Source organism: Callospermophilus lateralis, chromosome 2, assembly GCF_048772815.1.
Source record: "Callospermophilus lateralis isolate mCalLat2 chromosome 2, mCalLat2.hap1, whole genome shotgun sequence".
Lineage (NCBI taxonomy): Eukaryota > Metazoa > Chordata > Mammalia > Rodentia > Sciuridae > Callospermophilus > Callospermophilus lateralis.
The window spans coordinates 125,276,037-125,297,713 of record NC_135306.1 but is presented as its reverse complement, the minus strand read 5'-3'; the positions used below and the strand labels follow the sequence as shown (position 1 = coordinate 125,297,713).

Here is a 21,677-nt window from a genome sequence, read left to right as displayed (position 1 = left end):
CTGAAAAATTAAGATAAAGGTTATGATAACTACATAGTAATGATGACATTAGTAGTAGGGCTTTGTATAGTAAAAGATTTAGAGACTAGATATCTTCCATTTGGTAATGTCATGTTCTCTTTGGAATGTTTTTTTTTCTTTTCCTTTCAAAACTTAGCCTTAAATCCTAATGTTTAGACAACTACATTGTGGACTGGGATCAACATCAAAATATCAAACATTCTTATGAGGCTGCAAAACAAACTATCACAATAAAACCCAACCTTGTGGCCAACACATTCTACTTCTTCATAGTTGAATGAAACCAGGAAATTTAAAAATTATCTTAGAAATTAAATCTGTACCATTGAAAAAGGATTTGTACTATCAGATTTTTTTTAATCCAAAGTAACAAGAATTGGATAATAAAATTATCACACATCAACCGGGTCCCTTGGGTCCATTAGTAAAAAGGCTAATGACATTTTGATTGTTGACATACCTAAACACATTTACTTATGTCACACAATTGGTAGACTTCCCTTAACTAATATATGGCCTATATTAAAAATATTTCCATTTGGATGATGTTTGTGCAGGAAAATACTGACAGATTTTTCAGTAAATGAACATATTGATTTAATACAAGTCATACTTTACAAAATCGAGGGGTTAAGATTTTATTTATTTATTTATTTATTTATTGAACCCAAAGGAGCTTAACTACTGAGCCACATCCCCAGTTCTTTTTATTTTTTTCTTTTGAGACAGGGTCTTACTAAGTTGCTGAGGCTGACTTTGATCTTGCAATCCTCCAGCCTCTGGGATTATACACATGTGCTATCATGCCTTGCAGGATTTATTTTAAATGAGGCATCTTTGTCTGTATTTGTCCCAGCAAATATATGTAAATATAATTTCACTCATCAAATCTCATGAAAGAAAAATACAACAAATTTGATTGTCCACTATTTATCAGACACTGACTTATACCTACAACTGTACTATAACTTTGTTTTTGAGTTATAGTCTTTCTTCAGCTCCAAATTCTCATAAAGCTTATTAACACATTTTCTTATGCTTGGAGTAGGTACCCAATAAATATTTGTTGAATGAATTCCTAAATAAGGAAAATTTTAATTTTTGAGCTTGCAATACAACATAATTTAGGGCTAATTAAATATAAAAAACAATTGCAATTGTGAAATTTTTCTTAGGGAAGAAAATAATATTCCATTCATTCAATTTTAAAATTAGAAGAGCAAACAAAAGTATTGTTCTTAAGATATACAGAATGCACTTCTTCTATGTTATAGTCAGTAAAGAAAAAGATCTGAAAAAAGTAGGAAAAAGGTAGCAAATTTTAAAATGATGAAAAGAAATGAGGATGGAAACATCATGAGACAGATGTGAGAAAGTGATGACATCATGAGTACAAAGCCATTCAGCAATGTAAGCAAAGAATAATAGAGATCCATGGTGGCGTGGAAGACAAAGCATGTCACTTAACTCTCAAGTCAACAAGCCCTACTGCCCCACCTCAAAGTGCCTCCCAGACTTGCACAAGAGTCAGCACCATAGAACAACATACTACTGTAACTCTGAGGTGCACAAAATGGTAGTGAACTCTTAAGTGCATTTAAATCACTCTGAAAGACTCAAGACAACTTTATAGAAATGATATTTGACTGAGTTTTGAAAGGTTAATAAATCATGGAACTGTTGCCCAAAGAGGGAAATCTGGGCAAAACAAAACAAAACAAACAAAAAAACCACTCCCCAAAACAAAAACAAAAACAAAAAACCCTGTTGGTAACAGACTGGCATGGCTGGAACACAAGATGAATGTATCAGATTGACTAATTAAAATAGAATTGTTGAGGATGGAGTCCAGTTTTTTTTTTTTTTTTTAAGGTAATGGTATAGTTTTAAAGGCTCACTTGAAATTTTTAATGGGCAACTCTGAGTGCTAAGTAATTGAAAGTCAGTGAACATTTTTAAATGAGGAAATGGAATAATTAGATCTGTTTTAGGAAGATACATTTGGCTTGAAGAGTGGAAAGAGGATATATGTATGTGTATGAAGACCAGGAAGAATCAAATATCAGTCAAGAGTATAATGTATTACACATAAATTCCAGAAAAAGACAAGTATTCCTTATATTGTAAGGAAGAGGCCAATTTGCATAGGCTATTTTGTTGAGGCTATTTGGAATTCTTGGGTTCAACTCTCATTGACAGTTATAATCAAAAGTTATTAATGTGTATATTACCTATTTTATTTACCACATAGATCTAATGAACCCAAGCCAAGAAATTATTTTAATCTCTATTTTAAATGCCCATAAGAATTCATTATTTGTAAAAACTATTTATAACTAATTCTTTTTTTACTTTGAAGAATTTATTGTTAAAAAAAAAGCTATGGTAACATAATTATGCCAATTTTTAATCAAAATCATTTTAATCAAATGAAATAATTTTGTTTTAAAGGTCATGTTAGTATTAAGAATATTCTTATGTTATTGTCCCTTGGTAAACTGTATTTATCAGTTGAAGAAGTGGGATAATTAAAATGCATTCAGAAATCAGAAACTTACATATAGAAATTTTTTCTATATTTTTAAAGTTTAATATTCACATTGGCAATTATTAATTTACACAAGAATATAGGTTTTATTTGTAAGATAGCAATATTTTCACTTTTGAAGAAACTTAGGAAAAAAATCTGTTGTTAAAAATTTTGCACATACATATATATATGCCTAAAATTGATATAAATTACTTTATAAAAAGAAATAATTGATTTTGATTGCATTTCACCAGCAGTAGGAACTTGGTATATGTACACATTCTATGTGCCAGATAGGTCTAATGAACAGCTGGCACATATACCAAGTACCAAATATATATATATATGTATATATACACATATATATGTGTGTGTGTATATATACATATATGTATATATTTTCTTTTATATATTTTTCTTTTGTAAAAAAAAAGTATCTCCAGTGATTCACCACAGACAAAATTACTCGTTTGTCTTCCAAAGGAATATTTTCAATTCAAGTAACAATGTGAATTGTGTGCTTTCTAGTTATTGTAATTGGGTGTACTGTTTTAAGCCATTATCTAGTAATTCCTGAAGCAGCTCTCATAGAATTGGGTCAGAAGCTCTCAACCTGAGATTCATCTATTTCCTGAAGTATCCTTTAGATTTGGATCAGAGGCACTCACAAAATTTTTCAACCTGAGAATCATCTGTTATATTTCACTGAAAAACACCATCCTCAAATGTTTGAATAATGGAGGGAAGGGAAAAAAAATAATATATATATATATATATCCCTTTCTTCCTTTAAGCTTCTTTCCTCCTTTTCTCCTTCCCTTCCTTCTATCTTTGGTTTGAGAAGATGTTAATAAGAAACTCTGGCCAAAAGAAGCATTTGGCAAGAAAGATATTCTTACATTTTACTTTTAAAGATCAGGAAATTGAAAATCAGTAAGATCGAGTGACTTTCTGCATGTCACCAATGATAAGGAATGGAATTAGGTCACAAAAATCTTCTGACCTCTATTTTCTAATTGCAATATTTTATTTGAGGACAATTCCCTCCCCCAAAATATTTAATAAAAAGCTAACAAAAGCCCCAATACTGTTACTACAATATGGCTACTTATTAATTTCTTTACTAGAGATCCGTATTTTTGGCCTGGACAATGATCTTAACATGTGAGTTGTTTTGCCTACTTTGAGAAACATCAATCCATTTTTGGTTTTATACTCCATTTCTATATTTTTTCCATTAAAAAATTTTTGAAAATCTAGTTAAGATTATAAATTTTTTGTTTAAAGTTTGCCTGCCATTTAACGATTCATTTCTCTAAACATAACTAGGAAGGTAAAGTGAGTTATCCATAAGTAGTATATATAATAGATTTTTATTATTACATGTGAATTTTTTTCTAAAGTAGATTTGTTTGATGCAAAAGTTAAAAAGTCTCACCTAAATGGTATGAAATAATATGAATAAGACATAATTTACTTCAACAATTTTTCAGTCTTAAAAACTCTAAAAGAAACTATGGGTACACAAGACACTTTTAAAATTTGAATGATGCTTAACAAAGGAAAGTTAGAATCTCACATTTTTTTTCATAAATTTACACAATATGATATGTTATAAATGTAAGGCGTTCAGAAGAATATAAAAACTAAAGACCTCATAACCCTAACCAAAACAATGACATACCACAGATTTAATTTTTTGAAAGAAAACTGACATTCACTTTTTATGAAAGAGAAGAGGTTTCACCATCCCTGCCAAGATCTTGGGTAACTGTGCAGCAATAACTTCAGACATCATTTCTGGAAATTCAACACTCAGTGCCCGGGACTGGATAAATGTGTTCAAGCAGTATAGATGAAGTTGTTTGACAAGCTGTCAGTTTAACAAATGGGTAGGAAATGTAAAAAAATAAATAAATAAGTAGATTTATATGCTATGCAAACATAACTTATATTTCTAACAATAGAAATACTTATCAAGACTTTCTTCCTTCCAAACTGAAAATAATTCCCATCACTGTCTAGAATGCGCAAGTATCATAAACTCATGATGCGATATTCTAATACTAAGGAAAGATTTAAAAGAATGAAATTTATCCATGTTTCCACATTTCAGCTAAAAAACAGTTTCAAGTTTTTTCCCCTTTTTTATGTGTATATATATATATATATATATATATATATATACACATAAGCCTATTGACAATATTACACATATATTTTTAACTGAAATTATGACATAAATTCTATTTGTCAATCTGGCTTTTTCACATAATTATATGTTGATGTTTTTATATCAATAACTCAACATTTTAATCAAATTTTAATTTTTATTAAAGTAATTCATGTATGTGATTTTGAAAGTTAAAAAGAACTTCAAGGTTTATAACAAAACAGCAGCTGCAGCAGCAACAACAAAATTCCTCAGTTCCCTGATACACTTCTTATTTCAGTTCCCCAGACACAACTAACTTTCTGTATTTTTAAAATCTGTGTCTTTTGACATTTATATCTGTATCTCAAATAAACATTTTCTTTTCATTCTGACATTATTGAGGTCGTGCTATGAAAATTGAGGATTTAGTTATCTTATACTACATATTCTGCTCCTCAACTATATTTTCTCTTCTCCCCATTCTCTGCATACATTTCAATATTTGGCTAAATCAGTTTCCAGCAATTATATTACAAAGATTTGTATCGTTTCCCTTCTGGATTACATTTCCTTCTTTACATGACTTGTTTTTAAGTTGTAAGAGCTAATCCCCAAGTATTCTTGTTTGCTTTGTTTCTTCATATTGGTACAAAGCCATAGTCAAATTTTCTTGATAGCAATGGAAAAATTTCACCTTGCTATGGTTATGCCTACTGGCGCTCTTCCAGTAATGATTCCTGAAGCTGGTATCCCAGAACACTTTGTCTTGCTGTTCCAATCTAGACTGCTCTGTACAATTACTAGGGCATCTTTGGCATCACTCTTGGGTTGGATCCTATACTTCTTTGGCTTATTGTTTTGCTGTGACACATTCTGTGGTAGTTCTCAAGACAGGTTATATTTGACATAGACTCTGAGACTGCATGAGTAGAAATACTACTTTTATATTATCATTACCTCGTTTGGTGAATTGGCTTGAAATCTAATTCTTTAATAATTTTTCTTTTCCATCAAAATTCTGGAGGCATTGCTCATGCATCATTCCATCTTATGGCTTCCAGGGTTGCTTTTGAGAAGTCCAATGTCATTCTTAATGTGGAGAATTTGTTTGTGACTTTTTCTTTTGATCACTAGTATATTTAGGATAGTCTCCTCATTTCTGATATTCTGAATTCACATTTTATAATAATGTACCCTTGTTCAAGTATGCAATGCCTATACAGCATGCCCATATAGTTAGAAAGCTCATATTCTTCAGTTCCAGTAACTTTGATTATTATGTAATTTCCTCTTTTGATTTTTCTCTTATCTGTCTTCTGGAAATTCCTATTAATTGGGGGTAGAAATCCCTAGATTAATTCCTTAAATTTGCTCTCTCTCCTAATTTTTCTTGAATTAATTTTTAAATTATTTTCTGAGAGTTTATATTTTATCCCTCTTGTTGAATTTTTAATTTCTTCTCTATATTTAATCATCCAAAAGCATTATTCTTGCTCAATGTTCATTTTTTAATATTCTCCTTTCCTAGACAAAATATCATTCTTATTTCTCTGAGGGGCTTAAAAGTGTTCTTTTGTTGTCTGTACTAAGGTTTGTTCCTTCAAGCTGCTTTTTTCCTGCTTATTTAGTTGTCTGCTTTGCATTTTAGAGGCTTCACTTGAATAGCTCACACTCTTGGCAATCTATTCATATTCAGAAGTAAGGACTCAAAAGTTGACCTGGTGAGTAGATAGCCTTTTTTATTGCTTAACTGTCATTTTAATGTGGTTTCTGAGCATTGCAGCAATAAAAACTTCTATTCAATATGTCTTGACTAACCACATGTGTTTTGTTTTAATAATCCAGTTCTGGTGTTGGACATTTTTGGGTTGTTCATCACAGCAGAGAAAAAAAAAAATCCAGAAAGGATTTAAAAACTTAAAGTCTTGCCTAATTATGTCTTTAAGATAAATTCTGAAAAATAAAACCTTGAAAAGCATGCAAATTTTAGCTCTTGCTATATAGTGCCTGATTTCCCAACAGCCAGTTTATAGAATTCCACATCAATGGTAGATATTTTCTATATCCATACTTTTGCTTTTATTGCCCATATAAAAAACTTTGCTAGTTTTAAGCAAAATATTTTAGAACATATTCTGGGAAATGTATCCTAATTCCTACCAGCCATTAAATTACTCTTAGGTTATGTAAATACTAATAAAGGGCTATTTCAGTGATCTACACTGAAAATGAAAAAAAAAAAAAAAGCCCAATATAAATTCAGAACAGTATTATATCAGAACTCTTTAAACCAGGAGCACAAATACAAATTTGATGAAAACATATCAAGTAAAATTTAGATTTAACATTTTAAAAGTTAGAGAAATCTAGAGAACAAGTACTGATATCCTGGGGAGCAAAACACTTACATCATGCAAGCTATCCAGAAGTTTTGTAAGTTGATAGAAACGCTGTGAACTAGAGACAACTCCTTTCTGCCTCAAACCAATTGCTTTGATGAGCTCTCTAATGTAGCTTGATCTCATCTCTTCAAACTGGCTTTGGCTTCTTAGTCCTTCCAAAGGAACTGTAGGAAGATAATTACAAGTGGCAGTTATGTTAAAAAGATAACACTAACAACTTATACATTTCTGAGCTAGATGATTTCTTTTATAGGTAATCCTAATAAAACCACCTCAAGTAGGGAAAAGACAGTGGTATGGATAACATCAGTACATGGAAACTTCTAATTCTGAAAGAATATAAGACCAACTAGGCATATTAAAGAACATTTCAGCTTACCTGTTTCAGACCTGTATTATGAATTTAACTTAGTCAGCATTTACTCAGAAAAGCACCAGACTTTATTCTATCATCCTACCTCAAATACATGGTTTGATTTGGTTTATAAATGTACTCTGATTCTTTTTTTTTTTTTAACAAATGATTGGGTTTCTTTGAAATTTCTTCTTCATGCAAATCTCAAATATTTTTCATTAAGATTATTCCCAGATAAGTTGTCTTTTTCTGTTTTTGTCATTTTAACATTGCTTTACTAAATTTTCTAATGCCTATCTGCTGATACAGGGAGAAAGCTATTAACATTTTAATATTACTCTTAGATACAGACACCTAGTTGTAGCCTATTTTTAATTCAAGCAATTTTTGGTGGATAATCTTGATTTTCTTGGTATTCAAAAATATAACATCCAAATATTTCAGTTTCATTTCCAATAGTTGTATCTCTCATTTCTGCCTCACAATTCATTGCGTTGTTTCAACATTTATGGAACAATATTAAATACTGAGTGTGAAAACTGTTATTCACATTTTAGTCTTGATTTAATGAAAATGCCAATTATTCTCCTTACAATATCAACTAATAACTTGGATATTTATCTCTGAAATCTGTAATTCCTGTATGCAGATCTTAGGCATAACTACTAGTTCTTGTATTTTCACTTCATTATCAATTCCACCATTGTTTTCTCATAAATCTTTTAGGTCCTTCTGCTATCACTGATCTAAGACACCCTGGTTGATTTCTCTAGCAATTATACCACCAATGAAGGGTTATGGAAAATAATATTCCTATAAGACAGCCCCAGAGAAAAATTTATCTCATCTCCGGAGGAGGTAGGGACATTAGCCAAACATTAAACCTCTCTCAGTGAATCTTTTCCCAGTAACAATGGGCCCTCAGGGAAGGAAAGCAAACTTTCATCCCTTCCTGGGTTGTCTCCAGCCATCTGCATCAAAAGCAAACATTCATCCCTTCCTAACCACTATGGGTCCTGAAGGGAGGAGGCTGATACTGAAACTGAAATGCGGGGCCCTGGACTTTTACCCTTTCGCCATTGCCCATGAGTCCTGGAAGGAGGAAAATCCAATAAATAGGGAAGCTCTGAGTAACACCGGTCCCAGAGGAAGAAGATAAGCAGTGAACACTGAGTTCTGAACTTTGCCCAATGACGATGAGTTTCAGACTTTTTACAACTTTTTACCTGACTGCCCTGTCTCAGTCTCCAATGATAAATTCACCCTCATTGTGAACTATAAAACTCAGACTCCTTCTGTAACTGGTGTGCCATTTTTGTACCCAGAAAATGAGCCCTCCTGTGCCTGACTGATTGACTCTGCTATGGAATACAAGAAAGCTTGCTGATCCATTTGAGGTCTGCTTCTGTCCCAGTTATTTGTGTTTTCATAATGGTACCAAAACCATGTTGGTTATTTTTGTTTACAACCAGTACCAATTTCCTCCTTGCTTCATTTTTTTTCCTTTAGCTATACTTTTCCTACAAACAAATGTTCAACTTTAAGTGTGCCATCTGCTTTTCCTGTGGCTATATCCATTACTGAAAGAAAAATAAGAAAATCTCTTAATTTATGTTACTATACATCCATGATCTTGACTCTTAATAATATTTTTATAAAGAAATTATCTTGGTTTAAAGGTAAATGTGTGTGCTCAGCAAGAAGGAAAATACTTTTTAAAAACTACTATTTATCTTTTGCATCCCAATCGGACCTTGAAGTCCATTCTTCTCTGAAAAGAACATCACATATACAAGCCAAAGGGTAACCAAGAAGTTAATTATTCAACTTTGAGTTTCCAAATGCTCAGATTCTGAATATAAACAGGTCTCTGGACAGGTGACAGCAATATGCAGTTTTTGATCAGATGAAAACTCCTGTATGACATGTATATGTAAATAGTATGTGTTCATCTATAAACTCTTCTTTCAAGTTTCTTCATGTTACCATTTTTTTCAAACTTGGACACCTCTCTTTAAGGTTTCCAAACAATCCTGTATCTCCCTCACTCTTGAAAATGAATATAAACCATTATTCTTGATATTTTCTTGGTAAATCCACTTACTAAGATTAAGTGTAGTTTTGTGGGGAGCAATAGTAAATATATGTATTTTAATCAGTCATCTGTTCCTGGAGATCTGTATTTTAATTTTTAGAGGCAAATAGGAGGTTAAACTTTTAAAACATGATATCATTGAAACTTTTTCATTGACACTTTTACCACGGGATTTAATTTTACAAAGTCATTTCCTATCTGATATTTGAAAATAATTTATATTTCTTCTAGTTTGTTTTCCCTCATATGTTTATAATTCTTATCTATTTATGCTCCTAGATTCAAAGATGAATTTTCAATAATTTTGCCAATTTATTCTCCCAGCCAACTGATATTTGTGCCCCTAGAAGGCAGTCACTGCAAAAATGCTGCTGAGAAAGACACTTGGTGCAGCTCAACCCAAGGCCTTAGCTCCCTGTGGTTCTCTTCCAATCACTTCCAATAAGGAAGCATAGATTTGTACATTTGAGAGTTGAACATCCCTGTGCATTGAAAGGGCACAGAAAAGTGTAAACAGCTCTTTTACCATTATTTTTTTTTAAATTTTTCCTACCCACACCCCCTTGGGAATCTACTGAGGTAGAGGCCAATGTATTCTTTGTGTATGAGAAAAAATGAAGTTGATATTTGCCCTTTGTTTGGTGACCAATACTCGGTTTCATGTCATTCCTTCTGGCTCCAGGGCATCCAGCCAGGCAGCATGTCCCAGCTTTTGCTGCAGGCACGTGGACCATGGAATGCAGGTGGAAATGGTGCATGACACTTTCAAATCATGCCTCCAAATTTGCTCACTCAGTTCTCATTTCTAGTCAGAAGCAATGGTGCACTCCAAGCCACAGAAAGGTGGAGCCACTTGATGGAAGGAGCGTGGGTTTTTCTGCTTACCCCACTGGACTGTGTGTGTGTGAATGACAAAATACAGTGTGAATGTACTAATCTGCTGAATTTCATATCTATTTGTTGCAATGGTTAGTCTATCTTGATATAAGGAGAATAGTTACATACAAAATAGATTTTTTGTGTATTTTATATAGTAAATACTTTTGTGGCTGGTTATAAAAGGAAGCATAGGTTGTGTTTATGTAATGTTAATCAGAGTACAATATTAAATTAGGTGAACATAAAAAAAAATCGAATCATATTTTACCTAAAATAAACAAATTGGTTAGCTCATTTTATATTATAATGGTAGGTAAGATATGACAAAAGATGAAGTAATTTTATTAATGTCTATGACAATATATTGGATATTGTTCCTTTACAGTTACAATCTAAGATTTATACCTCATATATATTATATGATATTGTTTGAGACCTTCCTAATGAATTTAAAGTTAAGAAACTAAATATCATTTATTAAGTTACTTGTACTCACTTGTATTAAGAAGTAGCAATACTTTCATACAGAGGAATTCTTCATGGCTAATTTGAAGCTTGACAAATTCCTGTGGGATCTGCCACATGGTAAGGCATAAAGAATAGAAGGACAACTCCTTCATCCGCTGCCTTGCACCACACATAACACATAAAAGAAAAAGCAATAGGTGAAAAAAAAAAACAGTGTTTCTGCCAGTTCATGTAATATATCAGGGAATATGATTTTGACAATTATTTCTCATACTATTGATTATGACTAATATTTTTTAATAAGCAATAAATATTTGGAGTTTTCAACATCTTTAAGCTTTTTTACAGTACAATACTAAATATTTGGTGTTATGATATTTTAAAATTAGAAAATCCTATCAGATGCACATAGACCAAAATTAATATTGTTTCTTTTATAATAAAATTTTAAATACCTAAACCAAAATTGTAGAATTTGAGAACGTGCAGGCGAAGAATGCTCAGAAATGCTTTATTTACTGTTGATTTTTTTCTATGAAAGCATATCTCTGTGTGTGTGTATGTGTGTGTGTACACACATAATTTTATGTGTAATTCACATGAGAATTGCCTTAGTTTGCAGAAAGTTACCTCTCTGTGACCTTTTCTAGGGGAAATGTATGGTGACATAGAGGATAAAAGAGAATGTTAGCAAGCATATAATAATTCATAATCTCAAACACCAATTCTGAAGGTTGAGGACATTTATTTTTTAACACTGTGCTATTTTATAATGTTCACATCAATCAAATTATGCTAACAGGAACAGTGAAAAAGATACTAGGTTTTGACTCAAAAGAGTTAAGATTTAATCCTGATTCTTTTTTTTTTTTAAAAAAAAGAGAGAGTGAGAGAAGGAGAGAGAAAGAATTTTAATATTTATTTTTTAGTTATCAGCGGACACAACATCTTTGTTTGTATGTGGTGCTGAGGATCGAACCCGGGCCGCACGCATTCCAGGCGAGCGCACTACCGCTTGAGCCACATCCCCAGCCCTTAATCCTGATTCTTTAGCAGGGTGCACATGTGTGTGTGTGTGTGTGTGTGTGTGTGTGTGTGTGTGTTCATTATAGTTGTACATATTGATGAGATTTGCTGTTATCTGTTTGTACAGGCGTAAATCTATTAATATAATTTGGTCAATATCACTCCCCAGCATTTCCTTCCTCCCTCTGTATCTCTCACATCTTGATCCCTTTTCTCTATTGATCTCCCCTTCATTTTTAGGAGATCTACTTCCAACTTTGTTTTTCTTTTTCCTCTCTAACTTCTGCATATGAGCAAAACATGACCCTTAATCTAAGCCTCGGTTTCTTGAACTATAAAATTAAGGATGCTAATTTCTTATAATCAAGGACTTGTAAGATAAAACAGAATGAAATATGAAAATTACCATAAACTATGAAAACTTACACAAGGTATAAGTTACTAATTTAAATACTTGTAAGTCATCATTCACCATTAGAACATCATAAGTATTGCGATGAAAAGATTTTTAATCTGGTCATATGTAGAAAATTAATTGATTATGTATAATAAGGCAAATTAAATATTTATCTTTTCAGTTTTTAAAATAAATTACAAGCCCAGTTTTCCTGTAAGAAAAAAGATGTTTCTACTTTTTGAAGTTAAGTCAATACTTTAAAAAATATTTCTAATTTATTTCATTATCTTCATTATACTAAGGGATGAAATTTTAACTTTATAAAGTAAATACTTGATGTTGTTTTTAAAGCCTGTTTCTTGGCATAATTTTGAAGAATTTAAAATTTTTTATTTGAGACAATAATAAATATTGAAACAAAAAGGAAAAAATATCAAATTACTGATACAAATGATATGATTTTATTAAGACTGTATTATCAAGTTGTATTCTGAAATAATTCTGAAAAATACTTAAGGAAATTCCATTATTTAAGATACCAAATGTATAGTCATTTATTGAAATATAATTTTGAAAATTATGCTGCAAACACACTTGTGATGATAACAAGACAACAATATTTACTACTTACTCATTTAGTATTAGATCAGGTGCAAAATATAACATCTGCCCACTGACATGTTTGTAGGATCTCCATCCTAGTCCAAACACCATTAAGCTCATCCAAGAGTACTGAATCAGAGTTATCTGATCATCAATGTGTAAGTTTCTAAAACCTACAAAACAATTTTAAAATGAAATGATCACGTATGTAGAAAATACACAGAAGTTTAAAAACAGATATAATTAGGGTTTCAATCTTAATATAATTTTTCCTAAAATCAGGAACTCATCAATCACCCATCTCTCATTCTTGCAATACCCATTTATTGAGACCCGTATGTGTGCCAGGCACCTTGTTAAAATGCTGGGGTTATAAAGATGAAGATGAATCTTCCCCCTTAACAGGAGCTCCCCACTCAACAGGAGAGACAAGAATAGGGGAGCGGTGATGAGAAAGCTAAGAGGGAGCATACCAGTCAATCAGAAGGCAGGCCAGGCAAAGCTTCCTGAAAGACCAAGAGCTGATGACTGAGTGATATTCAGTTTGTTGAGTAATCTCAATTGTGGGGAATTTAAACATAAATTGGTTTTAGTTTATAAAACCAGTGCCCTCAATTGTGGTATATCTAAATTTCTAGCAATGCTTATATATCATAGATTCCAGAAGTTTGGGGTCAAATTTTTTTTTATTTTATACTTTTAAAATTTGTTCTTATTAGTTATACATGACAGTAGAATGTATTTTGACACATTATGCATATAAGGAGTATTATTTCCCATTCTTCTGGTTGTACATATTGTGAAATTACATTGGTCATATATTCATAGATGCACATAGGAAAGTAATGTTTGATTCATTTAACTAACTTTCCTATTTCCTTTCAACCTCCCTTCATTAATTCCACTTTGTCTAATCCAGAGTACTTCTATTTTCCCTACCCACTTCCACCTATTGTGATTTAGCATCCACCTGTCAGAAAAAAAAAAAAAAAAACATTTGGCCTTTTGTTTTTTGGGATTGGCTTATTTCACTTAGCATGAGAGTCTCCAGTTCCATCCATTTACCTGCAAATGCCATAATTTCATTTTTCTTTATAGCTGAATAGTATTACATTGTGTAAATGTACCACATTTTCTTTATCCATTCATCTATTGAAGTGTAACTAGGCTGATTCCATAATTTAACTATTATGAATTGAGCTGCTATAAACATTAATGTGGCAGTGACACTGTAGTTTGCTGATTTTAAGTCCTTTGGGTATATGCCAAGGAGTGGGATAACTGGGTCAAATGGTGGTTCCATTCTGACTTTTCTAGGGAATCTCCATACCACCTTCCAGAGTGGTTGGACCAATCTGCAGTCCCAGTAGCAATGTATGAGTGAAATTTTGTCTCTATATCCTCACCAATATTTATTGTTACTTGCATTCTTGATATTTGCCATTCTGACTGGAATGAGATGGAATCTCAGTGTAGTTTTAATTTGCATTTCCCTAAATGCTAGAGATGTTGAAAATTTTTTCATATATTTGTTGACTGATTGTATTTCTTTTTCTGTGAAGTGCCTGTTCAGTTCCTTTGCCCATTTATTGATTGGGTTATTTGTTTTGTGGTGTTAAGATTTTTAGTTCTTTGTATATCCTAGAGATTAATATTCTATCTGAGGTGCAGGAGGCAAAAATTTTCTGATTCTATAGGTTCTCTTTTCACATTTTTTTAATCCTATCTTAATTTAAACATCTATGTGATTTAGAGTTGTGCATATGTGTGTATGCACAAATGCTCTGATCTTTCACCCTCTTTCAGGCCCTTGTCTGGTGTTGGTGGCAGAGAGAGAATGGCAGCAAAAGGCAAAATGTGTTTTGACTTAGTGGTTGTAGTTCTTCTTTTCATCTTTTCCCATTTCTTTGAAGAAGAGCATCTGTTCAGCACTGAAGAACTTAAGAGAGGAAGAAGCAAAGATGTCTCTGGAGATGTAGACTGGAGTCGAAGCTTGGAGGGTCTTGTATGTCAATCAGTAGCAATGGGAGAGACATGGCCTACATGTGTTTTAGGAAGATTCTTAGTAGCTATGAGGAAAGTGGATTCATGGAGCAAGTACTCGAATTAGGAAAAGCAGTTGGCAATCAGATGAAAGATGATGACAGTCTTATCTTAAATTGATATGAAGGAATTGAAAGAAGGAGATACATCAGAGAGATATTTAAAATGCAAAATCTAAGAGATTTGGCAACTAATTGTATGTAAGTGGGAAGAAGAACTCAAATACAACTATCAGCATCTTTACCTGAATTCTATAGTGGTGGCAGCATTGCTGAGATAAAGGAGAAGAAACAGGATAGGGAGACAAAAGTAAATATGGATATGTTTGAGGAACCTCACAAATATCTAGATAGCAGTTGAGCATGTGAATTAGGATAGGGCGATATCTGGGCTAGAAATATAAATTTGGAGATTATTTGTATCTGATGGTAGTAGAAACAAGAAAGTGGATGAAATATTTTATTAAATTTTAGGAGAAAAATGTGTTTTGATATAAACATCAACCACTTTCTTTAAAGCTCTTTGACTAATGACTGTTTTACCTAAAAAAACTCCATTGAAATCCACTCAATTCATTGAAATTACTCAATTCAAAAGTAAAATTAAATCAAAACTTAATTTATTTGATACTAAGAGCAAAATAAATTAATGTCTTGACTACATTAGACATTTCAAGGAATTGTCAGAGCTGAAGGCTATCTTCTCTCACACACTCAAGATGGTCCCATCTCAGGTGAACATCAGGAAGGCTGATGATCTCTCTTGAGAACTCATTAACCTCACTGGGACTCCAAAGAACTCCAGAGCATGTTACAACTAGGGATATCACCGCAGCAGTTTTCCTCTTGGGGAATGGGCTCTTCATTGTCTAACTTCCTTCCTTTCTTCCTCTGTGCAGTACAGATCACCCTGGTTGCAATTTGGTGAAAGCATGTGTCCCACCTTTCCACAAAGGAAGTTGGCTAAAAGCTCTGCTTCCCTGGGCTTACGGCTTGGGTCTGGCCTCTGGATAAGGTACTTTGAATCAGGATTAGTAAATCAGGGTTAGTAAGGCAAAGACAAAACATATTGTTATTAAATCTTGATAGCAGTAGTGCCTGGTGGAGGCACCAAGTGATAGAGGAATACAAAGGGTGTGTTTGTCATGCTAATTTATGCCTCAGTTTCTACCATATTCCAAGTTTGTTCTCTAGTTTCTATTCAATGACTGCCTATTGATCTCCCAGTAATTTCCCTCCCCCGCTTTTTTTAAATAGAGCTTTTGTTTGTTTGTTTTTATAAATAACTGTTTTGTTGTTGTTGGCTTCCAAGAATTCTGATTTATTCAGGTGCAGAAAGACTCCCTACATAACCAGCCAATAAAAATTTGGCATGTGGTTTTCACAGTACTTTATTTTAATGTGACTTAAACTCACCTTCAAGTACATGTCTATATAAAATGTGTCTTTTAGAAACAAAACTGAGTATCAACACAATAAATCTAGAACATAAAATCCTGTCAACTGAATATTTAACAGGATTTACAGAAATGGAACATTAATTCTCTGATAAAATTTATAGTAATGAATCTGCCTAACTTGTGAAAAGGAAGACTTCCTAAAGGGAAGCAAATGTCAACCTGTCTGTAGCTGGTCTTCTTACATTACAAATAGTTTTGGAGAAAAGAAGTCTTGGTTCTATCACTTGATAAATGCCACTTTGGGCAAGTTATTTGATATGACTGAATCTAAATTTTTTCATGGGTAAAATCACACTGATAGTTAAAACTAATTCAATAAGTTGCTATAAGACTCAAATGGATAATTATGCATATCATGGAGAACTATGGAGATATTTATTATTAGTCTATGAATGGCTACTATAACAGAATTGCTTATTAGAATAATATTCCTATGAAGGTCACTAATCAGCCCAATAGGAAGTCTCTATTTTAAAACACAATGAAATAAAAATTATGTGTCAGGAGACATTTTTCAACAATTATACAACCTCTACAATACAGCTAAAGTATGTTATTAATGGCAGTAAAATTCAAAAGACAAAAATAAGTGATTGGGAATATACATTTTCCAGAAAACATATTTCAAATTATTTTATATAAAAAATTATGTATTTCATGTATGTAAATATATAAAATGGCAGTCTTGTAGAGAGTTAGTTTAAACTAATTAGATGTATTAAAACATTAACACATCGTTCACTGTACTTTCCAAGAACATATTTATTTGGAAACATGGCAGCGGGTGGGGAGGCAGCGATCCCTCCACCTCCTCAGCCACGCGGACAGAGTGGGACCTCAGAACAATTGGACTCTGCCTGCTGAGAAACTCCCAGCAAACTTCGGCTGAAGTGAGACCTAGGCGGAGAGTTTGGGTCCCCGAGGCAGCTGCTTGCTTAGACACGGGCGACCCCGCGGAGGTGCTTGCTGACTGTCTGGCAGCCTGCAGACCCAGGCGATTCAGCATTGCCAGAGACGGTGAGTGGCGTAAAGACAGACGGAGGCATCTCGGCAGAGAAACGAAGAGCTGGACCCTTGGAAGATGCTATGAACCAAGCCTCCAGGAGACAGCAGACCGAGAACTGAAGCCGAGACACACCAGACTCACCCCTCCCATAGGACATACCAGCAAGGGAGCCTAGGTCACCAGAGTTCGGTGGTCGGGATCCCTTCTCAGCGAAATCAGCTTCAACAGGTGTGTGACTCCCATCTCACCAGCCCCATACAGCCGGGAAATCTCAATAATCTATCCCCAGATATCCAAGGGCGTGACTGTAGGAGCCAAGGGAAACAGAGGGGACACCTGACCTCCAACCTCCCCTACCAGGAGAGGTGACAGCCGAGGTATGCCCCCCCACCCCGCCAGCTCCCAGGGGCGTGGCTACCGAAAGGGACCAGGCAAAATAAGCTGACAGCCCCCAGATCACCGGCTCCACAACCTTGGGGTCTGGGCAAATGGCTAACAGAGAGAGTGCTTAGTCGTTCCCAGGGGGCTGCAAATGTAACTAGATCTGTGGAGAACCCCACCAGTGAGTGGGGCCTGGCCGGCAGGAGAAGGGGGGAAGGGGCTAGAGACCAGATATGGCCCTGGGGGGCCAGGATTGGAAAGCCACCCAGTAGGGGAAGAGGAGCCAACACACAGGGATTGTTCCCTGCCTATGGAGGGCAGAAGCTCGGCTAGGAGGGCACAGCTCCACCTACTGGAAGAGAAGAAAACAGAACTCTAAGACAGCATTTATCTTTTTTTTTTTATTGTCTCTTCTCAATTTTTATTTTTCTTACCATTTTCTTGTATTCTACCTATTTTGTTCTCCCTCTTTCTCCTTAAGGACTTCTTCCTTCCCCTTCCCCTACCGTTCATCACAAGCATTACAACTTTCATTACGTGTAATTTTCTTATTGCAAATAGGTGAATGTTTCGAGGCTGTATATAGGGCTCCTAAGTCCCTAGCCACCACCTAAAACCCTGGTCCATTCGCCTGTTAATATCCCCCTTCAGTAGAGCAATCTTCCAAAGTAGCTAAGACATACCAACCTCCATACCATCTCAGCAACTGACCTAAACATAAAGTCTTAAGACCAAACCACGGATCGCTATATGCATTCAGAATCCATATGCCTTTTATGAAATAAATGAATTTGCTTTAAATTATAATAAAGCCCAGCATCTCCAGACATAGACTCCCATCACAAAAGAGAGATTACAAAGAGATAAAAAAAAAAACAAATTTATAGGAGAAAACAGAAACACAGCAGTCAAATAGAGTTGGAAAGTAACGTGAGCACCATGAAAAAACAAGGGAAAAAAGGATTATAAACAATGCAAGATAGCTTAAATTTACAGGAGAATCTAGAGGCATCAGAAAAATGGTCAGATAAAGAACTCAAGGCATACCTGACTCAGATGGAATGGAATCTTAAAGAAGTCATTAAACAGCAAATCCAAACAATGAAAGAATACTTTGAAAAAGAATTACATAAGCAGATTCAAGAAGCAAAAAATCAACTCTACCAGGAGATAGAGATTTAAAAAAAATCAAACAGTAATCCTAGAAATGCAGGAAACCATAAACCAAATCAAAAACTCTAATGAGAGTATTATAAGTAGACTAGATCAAGTAGAAGTCAGAACATCAGATAATGAAGACAAAGTATATCAACTGGAAAAGAGTCTAGTCAACACAGAAAGGCTGGTAAGAAACCACGAGCAAAACATCCAAGAGATATATGATATCATAAAAAAAACAAACTTAAGAGTCATAGGGATAGAGGAAAGTATAGAGGTTCAAACCAAATGAATGAGCAATCTGTTGAATGAAATAATTTTAGAAAACATTCCAGATATGAAAAATGGAACGGATTGCCAAATCATGGAAGCCTACAGGACCCCAAACATAATAGACCAACTCCAAGACACATTATTATGAAGTTATCCAACATACAGAACAAAGAGAGAATATTAAAAGCTACAAGAGAAAGGAGGCAGATTACATTCAAGGGTAAACCAATTAGGTTAACGGCTGATTTTTCATCACAAACGCTGAAAGCGAGAAGATCCTGGAACAACGTATATCAAATGCTGAAAAATAATGGATTCCAACCAAGAATATTGTATCCACCAAAACTAAGCTTCAGGTTTAACAATTACATTAAAATCTTTCATGATAAACAAAAGTTAAAAGAATTCGCAGCCAGAAAACCAGCACTGCAAAGCATTTTGGGAAAAACTCTACAAGAAGAGGAAATGAAAAACAACTTCCAAAACCAACAGTACGAAGCAACTCAGTAAAGGAAGAAAAATAATCAAAGAGGAAAACAAGCCAAATTAAAATAAATAAATAAATAAATAAACATGTCTGGAAGTACAAACCATATATCAATAGTAACCCTAAACGTTAATGGCTTAAACTCACCAATTAAGCGACACAGGCTAGTAACCTGGATTAAAAAAACAGACCCAACAATATGCTGCCTTCAGGAGACTCATCTGATAGGAAAAGATATACACAGGCTGAAGGTGAAAGGCTGGGAAAAATGATACCATTCACATGGTCCTCGGAAGCAAGCAGGAGTGACCATACTCATATCGAATAAAATTAACTTCAAGCTTAAGTTAATCAAAAGGGATAAAGAAGGACACTACATACTGTTAAAGGGAACCATTCACCAACAAGACATAACAATTATCAATATTTATGCACCAAACAACGGCACAGCTATGTTCTTAAAACAAACTCTCCTCAAGTTCAAGAGACAAATAGATCACAACACAATAATGATGTGGGACTTCAACACACCTCTCTCACCATTGGACAGATCTTCCAAACAAAAGTTGAATAAAGAAACCATAGAACTCAATAACACAATCAATAATCTTTACTTAACCGACATATATAGAATATATCAACCATCATCAAGTGAATATACTTTTTTCTCAGCAGCACATGGAACCTTCTCAAAAATAGACCATATATTATGCCATAGGGCAACTCTTAGAAATTATGAAGGAGTGGAGATAATAACATGCACCCTATCCGACCATAATGGAATGAAGATGGAAATCAACAATAAAAGAAGGAAGGAAAAATCCTGCATCACTTGGAGAATTAACAATATGTTACTGAATGATCAATGGGTTACAGAAGACATAAAGGAGGAAATCAAAAAATTCTTAGAGATAAATGAAAACACAGACACAACATATCGGATTCTATGGGACACAATGAAAGCAGTTTTAAGAGGAAAATTTATTGCTTGGAGTTCATTCCACAAAAAAAAGAAAAAAACAACAAATAAATTATCTCACACTTCATCTCAAAATCCTAGAAAAAGAAGAGCAAAACAACAGCAAATGTAGTAGAAGACAAGAAATAATTAAAATCAGAGCTGAAATAAAGATAGGAAAAGAGGAACTTAAATTAGCACTGTTTGCGGATGACATGATCCTATACCTAGCAGACCCAAAAGGTTCTACCCAGAAACTTCTAGAGCTAGTTAATGAATTCAGCAAAGTGGCAGGATATAAAATCAACACGTATAAATCAAAGGCATTCCTGTATATCAGTGACAAATCCAATGCAATGCCAATCAAAATCCCAACAATATTTCTCACCGAAATAGAAAAAACACTCATGAAATTCATCTGGAAAACCAGGAGACCCAGAATAGCAAAAGCAATCCTAAGCAGGAAGAGTGAATCAGGTGGTACAGCAATACCAGATTTTAAACTATACTACAGAGCAATAGTAACAAAAACAGCATGGTACTGGTACCAAAACAGGCAGGTAGACCAATGGTACATAATAGAGGACACAGAAACCAGTCCACAAAATTACAACTACCTTATATTAGACAAAGGTGATAAAAGCATGCAATGAAGAAATGATAGCATCTTCAACAAATGGTGCTGGGAGAACTGGAAAGCCATATGCAACAAAATGAAATTGAATCTCTGTCTCTCACCATGCCCAAATGTTAACTCAAAATGGATTAAGGAGATAGGAATCAAACCAGAAACTCTGCGTCTAATAGAAGAAACAGTTGGCTCTAATCTCCACCTCATGGGGGCGGGCTCCAAATTTCTTAATAGGACACCTGTAGCTCAAGAGTTAAAATCAAGAATCAACAAATGGGACTTACTCAAACTAAAGAGTTTTTTCACGGCAAGAGAAACAATAAGAGAGGTAAATAGGGAGCCTACATCCT

The 21,677-nt window shown here is 33.9% G+C and overlaps 1 protein-coding gene across 1 annotated transcript in view; it reads right to left on the bottom strand.

Annotated features, from left to right (window-relative positions):
* Window positions 1-2,688: 2,688 nt before the first annotated feature.
* The window catches only part of Pgr (progesterone receptor), a 74,154-nt gene continuing 55,165 nt past the window's right edge, over window positions 2,689-21,677 (bottom strand). The window contains exons 5-8 of the mRNA XM_076843847.2: window positions 12,960-13,104; window positions 10,934-11,064; window positions 7,115-7,272; window positions 2,689-4,424 (exon numbers count right to left, since the gene is read on the bottom strand). Coding sequence (XP_076699962.1) covers window positions 4,269-4,424; window positions 7,115-7,272; window positions 10,934-11,064; window positions 12,960-13,104 — 590 coding nt within the window. The 3' untranslated portion in view covers window positions 2,689-4,268. The remainder of the gene's footprint in view (window positions 4,425-7,114; window positions 7,273-10,933; window positions 11,065-12,959; window positions 13,105-21,677) is intronic.